The sequence below is a fragment of the Haliotis rubra genome, unplaced genomic scaffold, assembly GCF_003918875.1.
Source record: "Haliotis rubra isolate DU_JTF1 unplaced genomic scaffold, ASM391887v1 Scf669, whole genome shotgun sequence".
Classification (NCBI taxonomy): Eukaryota; Metazoa; Mollusca; class Gastropoda; order Lepetellida; family Haliotidae; genus Haliotis; species Haliotis rubra.
Window position 1 is genome coordinate 449,900 of NW_025767378.1, and position 8,276 is coordinate 458,175.

Here is an 8,276-nt window from a genome sequence, read left to right on the forward strand (position 1 = left end):
CCTACATAGTGACTAGACATCCACACTGCATCAGACGGAGATACCTACATAGTGACTAGACATCCACACTGCATCAGACGGAGATACCTACATAGTGACTAGACATCCACACTGCATCAGACGGAGATACCTACATAGTGACTAGACATCCACACTGCATCAGACGGAGATACCTACATAGTGACTAGACATCCACACTGCATCAGACGGAGATACCTACATAGTGATCAGAGACATCCCACACTGCATCAGACGGAGATACCTACATAGTGACTAGACATCCACACTGCATCAGACGGAGATACCTACATAGTGACTAGACATCCACACTGCATCAGACGGAGATACCTACATAGTGACTAGACATCCACACATCAGACGGAGCATCAGACGGAGAGATACCTACATAGTGACAGAGACATACCTACATAGTGACTGACATCCACACTGCATCAGACGGAGATACCTACATAGTGACTAGACATCCACACTGCATCAGACGGAGATACCTACATAGTGACTAGACATCCACACTGCATCAGACGGAGATACCTACATAGTGACTAGACATCCACACTGCATCAGACGGAGATACCTACATAGTGACTAGACATCCACACTGCATCAGACGGAGATACCTACATAGTGACTAGACATCCACACTGCATCAGACGGAGATACCTACATAGTGACTAGACATCCCACTGCATCAGACGGAGATACCTACATAGTGACCAGACATCCACACTGCATCAGACGGAGATACCTACATAGTGACTAGACATCCACACTGCATCAGACGGAGATACCTATATAGTGACTAGACATCCACACTGCATCAGACGGAGATACCTATATAGTGACTAGACATCCACACTGCGTCAAACAAATATATACACCGAAACACACGGATTTTTTCTCTATACAACATCGGGTGTAGCGGTGTTTTCAATAGATGTACCCGTGAAGGTCAGGGTTAGAATGAGCCTTCAGTAACCCATGCTTGTCGTAAGAGGCGACTAACGGGATCGGGTGGTCAGGCTCGCTGACTTGGTTGACACATGTCATCGGTTCCCAATTGCGCAGATCGATGTTCATGCTGTTGATCACTGGATTGTCTGGTCCAGACTCGATTATTTACAGACCGCCGCCATATAATTGGAAGATTGCTGAGTGCGGCGTAAAACTAAACTCACTCACTCAATTCAGTAGATGTACAGTGTTCTTTGACCATACCTGACTTAATACATTGACATAATACTGACATCACCAATAAACGATAAAGAGTTAAAACTCACGCTGAATATCCCAGCATTTTGCAGATGACGCCAGCATCGTTGCCAGTCCAATTGTCGTCACAGATGGTGCCCCAGGCGTTGTTGAAGTACAGCAGCACGGTGCCCTCGTAGGCGTTTGGTCCTCCCAACAGCTGCACGTACACCGGGCTCGTTGCCGGGATCGTGGGCACTTGGTACAGGAAATACGGTAATGACTGAGGATGCTTGTTTGGAAGCAAACATATAACTATTCATAAACAATGTCCCTACGACCTTTAGTCTGTCTGCAAATAGTCTTACCTCCACACAAACCCGTAGCGCACAGGTTCCCAGAACAGCACCTGGAACACAAGGTAACTGCCCGCTTGGCTCTCGTTCCCGGGACTGTCCTCACGTTCCGCCTGCGTCCAATAGCTGGACCTTGGCCGGCAACGAGCGCTGCACAAACCTACAAAGTACATACACCATGCGCTTGCAATATACACTGAAAATGAACGAGAACGGGACAGAGACAGTAATAGAGAGCGAGGAGTTAGTGAATTTACCTTTACGCCACTTTTAGCAATACTCCAGCAATATGGTGCCGGGGTACACCAGAAATGGGATTCACTCATTGTACCCATGTGGTGAAACGAACCCGGGTCTTCGCTTTCACCATAAGGCTACTCCACCGCAAGGGCGAGAAAGAGTGAGTGAGTGAGTATAGTTTCACGCCACTATTTAGCAATATTCCAGCAATATCACGGCCGGGGGACACCAGAAATGGGTTTCACACATTGTACCCATGTGGGGAATCGAACCCGCGTGACCACCAGGCTACCACAGCCCGTGACCAGATAGACTCACCTTAGTCTTCTGGCAGCCAAAAGTATAACTTGTGCTCAAGTCATCCTCCAGCTTTTTCTCCATGTAGCACTCCTACAGCAGAAGACAAAGATGCAACGATGTAACATTTATATAACAGGCAAAACACACAGGCATGTAACAATCCTACATCAATCAAAACAAAAATGTCATTCTCCCCCTTATTCTAAAACCGTACCATATTACAACCTATACAAAAATCCTCTGTATCCTCTTTGACGTACATCCAAGCCCAGCATACACGTTCCCATCTCACGAGTATAGATGATTTTCAACTACAAATGGAATATTCTATGTTTACCTTACAAGTTCCTTCTCTCTCTCTCTCACACACACACACACGCACGCACGCATGCACGCACGCACGCACGCACGCACGCGTGCGAGCACACACACACACAACAACAACACACACAGACCAAACGCCCTCCTCCTTACAAACATTACCTCATCAGCATCACAGTTGACCTCGTCAGTGCAGGCCTCGGGACTGGCTGCACTGCTGCACTTGTGGCACACGGGTCCACCGTCACCTGGGGCACAAGTAACACTTGGAGAAAACACCCATCATATCATAACTCCATCCCATAGAATTAACCAGCATCGTACCCAACACCCTTAGCCTCACATTTACACCACCCTTATCCATAACCATAACATTGACATTGACACTCGCCTTTTCACGTGTACCAAGTCTACCTATTTCGTACCCTTTACATGTGTACAATGGCAGACTACCTATTTCGTACCCTTTTCATGTGTACATAGGCAGTCAATCTATTCCTGATCCATTCATTGTGTACAACGTACGAGAGTATCTCACAGTTTACATCTGTACAGAAGGTCGTCGATAGTGTCCTACAGTGCACATGTTTACTGAAAGTCGTCGAGTGTATCTTACAGTTTACTGAAAGTCGTCGAGAGTATCTTACAGTGTACTGAAAGTCGTCGAGAGTATCTTACAGTCTACTGAAAGTCGTCGAGTGTATCTTACAGTTTACTGAAAGTCGTCGAGTGTATCTTACAGTGTACTGAAAGTCGTCGAGAGTATCTTACAGTGTACTGAAAGTCGTCGAGAGTATCTTACAGTGTACATGTTAACTGAAAGTCGTCGAGAGTATCTTACAGTGTACACCTTTACTGAAAGTCGTCGAGAGTATCTTACAGTGTACACCTTTACTGAAAGTCGTCGAGTGTATCTTACAGTGTACTGAAAGTCGTCGAGAGTATCTTACAGTGTACTGAAAGTCGTCGAGAGTATCTTACAGTGTACATGTTTACTGAAAGTCGTCGAGAGTATCTTACAGTGTACACATTTACTGGAAGACGTCGAGAGTATCTTACAATGTACACATTTACTGAAAGTCGTCGAGAGTATCTTACAGTGTACACCTTTACTGAAAGTCGTCGAGAGTATCTTACAGTGTACATGTTTACTGAAAGTCGTGGAGAGTATCTTACAGTGTACACCTTAACTGAAAGTCGTGGAGAGTATCTTACAGTGTACATGTTTACTGAAAGGCGTCGAGTGTATCTTACAGTGTACACCTTTAATGAAAGTCATCGAGAGTATCTTACAGTGTACATGTTTACTGAAAGTCGTCAAGAGTATCTTACAGTGTAAACATTTACTGAAAGTCGTCGAGAGTATCTTACAGTGTACACCTTACTGGAAGACGTCGAGAGTATCTTACAATGTACACATTTACTGAAAGTCGTCGAGAGTATCTTACAGTGTACACCTTTACTGAAAGTCGTGGAGAGTATCTTACAGTGTACATGTTTACTGAAAGTCGTGGAGAGTATCTTACAGTGTAAACATTTACTGAAAGTCGTCGAGAGTATCTTACAGTGTACATGTTTACTGAAAGTCGTGGAGAGTATCTTACAGCGTACACCTTTACTGAAAGTCGTCGAGAGTATCTTACAGTGTACACCTTTACTGAAAGTCGTGGAGAGTATCTTACAGTGTACACCTTTACTGAAAGTCGTGGAGAGTATCTTACAGTGTACATGTTTACTGAAAGTCGTGGAGAGTATCTTACAGTGTACACCTTTACTGAAAGTCGTGGAGAGTATCTTACAGTGTACACCTTTACTGAAAGTCGTCGAGAGTATCTTACAGTGTACACCTTTACTGAAAGTCGTCGAGAGTATCTTACAGTGTACACCTTTACTGAAAGTCGTGGAGAGTATCTTACAGTGTACATGTTTACTGAAAGTCGTCGAGTGTATCTTACAGTGTACACCTTTACTGAAAGTCGTCGAGAGTATCTTACAGTGTACATGTTTACTGAAAGTCGTCGAGAGTATCTTACAGTGTAAACATTTACTGAAAGTCGTCGAGAGTATCTTACAGTGTACACCTTACTGAAAGACGTCGAGAGTATCTTACAGTGTACACATTTACTGAAAGTCGTGGAGAGTATCTTACAGTGTACACCTTTACTGAAAGTCGTGGAGAGTATCTTACAGTGTACATGTTTACTGAAAGTCGTGGAGAGTATCTTACAGTGTAAACATTTACTGAAAGTCGTGGAGAGTATCTTACAGTGTACACCTTTACTGAAAGTCGTGGAGAGTATCTTACAGCGTACACCTTTACTGAAAGTCGTGGAGAGTATCTTACAGTGTACACCTTTACTGAAAGTCGTCGAGAGTATCTTACAGTGTACACCTTTACTGAAAGTCGTGGAGAGTATCTTACAGTGTACATGTTTACTGAAAGTCGTGGAGAGTATCTTACAGTGTACACCTTTACTGAAAGTCGTGGAGAGTATCTTACAGTGTACACCTTTACTGAAAGTCGTCGAGAGTATCTTACAGTGTACACCTTTACTGAAAGTCGTCGAGAGTATCTTACAGTGTACACCTTTACTGAAAGTCGTCGAGTATCTTACAGTGTACATGTTTACTGAAAGTCGTGGAGAGTATCTTACAGTGTACACCTTTACTGAAAGTCGTGGAGAGTATCTTACAGTGTACATTTACTGAAAGTCGTCGAGAGTATCTTACAGTGTACATGTTTACTGAAAGTCGTGGAGAGTATCTTACAGTGTAAACATTTACTGAAAGTCGTCGAGAGTATCTTACAGTGTACACATTTACTAAAAGTCGTGGAGAGTATCTTACAGTGTACACGTTTACTGAAAGTCATCGAGAGTATCTTACAGTGTACATGTTTACTGAACAGTGTACATGTTTACTGAAAGTCGTCGAGAGTATCTTACAGTGTACACCTTTACTGAAAGTCGTCGAGAGTATCTTACAGTGTACACGTTTCCTGAAAGTCGTCGAGAGTATCTTACAGTGTACATGTTTACTGAAAGTCGTCGAGAGTATCTTACCGTTTACCACCACGGCTACAATGGCAGCAGCAACTGAAAGAGATTAAGAAGATATGCATTTGTGGTTGTACAAGACTGTTTTGAATGTACAAGCAGTTAAATATCGTTAATCTTGACCGCCGTGTGTTTCCTGACTAACGTTTCCTGGTTGTTCACAAGTAGGAGGGCCCGACAATAGCTATGAGCACCAACACACGACTGGTAATTCGGCTTCCAGAGCAACAAGGCTTTAGTCTAAGCGTGGGGCCAGACATTATGCTTACTGGCAATGTAGATCATGGCTGTCGATCCTATACTGCACCCGTCTCTGTCTCTGGTAGATTTATACCACCTGAAAAATGGCACATTGAGAATTATCTTTAATTTTTAAGTGATATATTAAGAATACGAGAGACAACGCAAAAACCGGATTATCAAGTGGTTATACTGGGAACTCAACATGTAGAGTTGCTTTGGTCAAGATTACACTCAGCGAACGTGTCACATAAACTGATAGAGACAAACAGGTGTTGGTGACTAAGATTTGCAACAGGCCATCACATGATTGTCCAATCCAGACACTGGATGTCTACAATGTTCTGCGAAAGCCTCGCACTAATACAAACAAATCCAGAACTAATTTAGTACCTTGATCGTGTTTAATAAAAGCCAGACTCTAATGAAGAACATGTTTCTGACATTAGGCAGTGTTATACATTGTGCAGCCATGTTGCAGCTGTTAAACGTTTAAACGTTGGTACAACTCGCATTACATCTCAGGTTACCAGAAGACCAGCATTTCAGAATTATAATTTTCTAAACGGCGCGACACAATATCTACAGGAGAAACAGTGCCGACATGGGTACAGTGTCATTTCTTTCGGGATACTTTCTAAACAAATTGACATGACAAAGCTGTGTCACTCACTGTCGTATCAATAACATATGGGCGATGGTACTTAGCACGTAATGGCGATTGACAAAACATGTACATGTCTCTCTCTTGCAAACTTTTATCATAATAATTGTTCATTTTTTCCTGGGATTCTTATACTTTTTCCCTACCAACCTCACAAGTGTTATCCAGAAATATTGAACAAACTTATTTCATCATTAAGCCAATGCTCCCGCAAGTGCTTTAAAGGTCCTCAAACAGTATGTCCAAAGACAGAGGGACGGAACCTTCTCAGTTGACAAAGTCCTCGTCATGTTCTTGACGCCTGATGAAGCCTCTAGACTCCTTCAGATTCAGGTCAACTAATGCGTAGCCTGTTGAAACACACAGAGAAAATTGGAACCCCCTGACTGAATAGTCCTAGGTAAACCTGAACACAGTGAAGAACGTCCCCAAATCTTTTATAATGACCAGGGCCTCCTTTCACAAAGCACTAAGGTGATAGTAAGTCACTAAGGTAACCTTAGTGCAATGTTAAAGAATAGGAGTTGAGGTTAATCTTAGTTAAGGGTGCTTCGTGAAAGGAGCCCCTGAGCTTTTCCTTTTCCGAAAATATATATTTTCTTCTGAAAACCTAGTGGAAGCACACTTGAGGGAAACCATGTGTTACCTGCCCGACCTTATGTTAACCAAAGGGCAAACACTATCAGTGATGACCCTCCTGAAAACCTCTTCCAGCCCTGGAATGGGTTTCAAAGGCGTGACTGGTATTTCTGATTTGAAACCATCGGACACACATGATAGCAGTTGTCAACTTCAGCCATATCATGGTGCAAAGTGACCCAATGGAGATGGAACAAACTGAGCTGCCACAAAGTTTCATGTTTTTAATACATGTTTTGGACAGGAAATTAGAAGAAAAATATGATATAATCCCTCCATTCATTATCAGCAGGTAAATCCTGTGACCTCCATTTCCAAAACTAAACTCACTCACAAGCGCGTAGCAGGCCATTTTTTCGTGTAAGCCCGATAGGTTGCAAAGCTTTGTATTTAGATAGTATTGAGGGCTTGCCCAACCATTTTAGCAGCAATCATGTGTAAGCCCGGGCTTTTTTTCATAATGGTAGCTACGCCCCTGACTCACTCACTCATGCCTCATGTTGTTGCTAAATGACTTGTCGTGGATGCACACGTTTCAGTCCGGGGACAAACACACACCAGGTATTCGTTGGTTTCACATTACTTTTCAACTCGCTGTGCGCATGCGTAGAGCGTGTGAAAAATATCCACTGACATGCTTCCGGTTTTGTCGTATGTTTATCGATAGTATAAACGCTCCAAAGAAAACAAATATCAAAACAAATATGTAGTTTTATGTCGAATACAACTGATCCCAATTGATTTATGAAACAGAGGCCGGGATTAGTTAGATAAATAGCTTAAGTTATGTTAATAAGCTCTTGTATAAAGACATCTCACCACCACAGTCCTTCCTGCACAACCCTTCTCACAACTAAACAAACACATCACTGATGGAATTGCAACCAAAATAGGACATCAGTTATTGAAAAGCAGAGGCAAATGGAAGTATGTACTCAGCTATGAACAGTTGTCACAACGTAAATAAATTTCATAACAGCTTTTATTTAGAGTGCATTTACACTATCGATAAACATACGACCAAACCGGAAGCATGTCAGTGGATATTTTTCACACGCTCTGCGCATGCGCACAGCGAGTTGAAAACGTAATGTGAAACCAACGAATGTACAGTCGGTGACCTGTAGCTGCTGACTGGAACTCTCCAGGTTGAAGACATTTAGTCTTGGCAGTACCCCACTACCAGTACGTCGACTGTGTATGACCGTTCATGGTGACTCACACTTGTCACAATTTTCTCATACATCCTGC

At 42.9% G+C, this 8,276-nt stretch overlaps 1 protein-coding gene across 1 annotated transcript in view; it reads right to left on the reverse strand.

Moving 5' to 3' along the window:
- LOC124257615 (low-density lipoprotein receptor-related protein 5-like) overlaps positions 1–7,539 on the reverse strand; it is a 32,630-nt gene extending 25,091 nt beyond the window's left edge. Inside the window, exons 1-7 of the mRNA XM_046691716.1 lie at positions 7,514–7,539; positions 5,752–5,819; positions 5,489–5,521; positions 2,589–2,674; positions 2,124–2,195; positions 1,578–1,725; positions 1,299–1,467 (exon numbers count right to left, since the gene is read on the reverse strand). Of these exons, the coding sequence (XP_046547672.1) occupies positions 1,299–1,467; positions 1,578–1,725; positions 2,124–2,195; positions 2,589–2,674; positions 5,489–5,521; positions 5,752–5,819; positions 7,514–7,524 (587 nt within the window). The 5' untranslated portion in view covers positions 7,525–7,539. The remainder of the gene's footprint in view (positions 1–1,298; positions 1,468–1,577; positions 1,726–2,123; positions 2,196–2,588; positions 2,675–5,488; positions 5,522–5,751; positions 5,820–7,513) is intronic.
- Between the last annotated feature and the right edge of the window lie 737 nt (positions 7,540–8,276).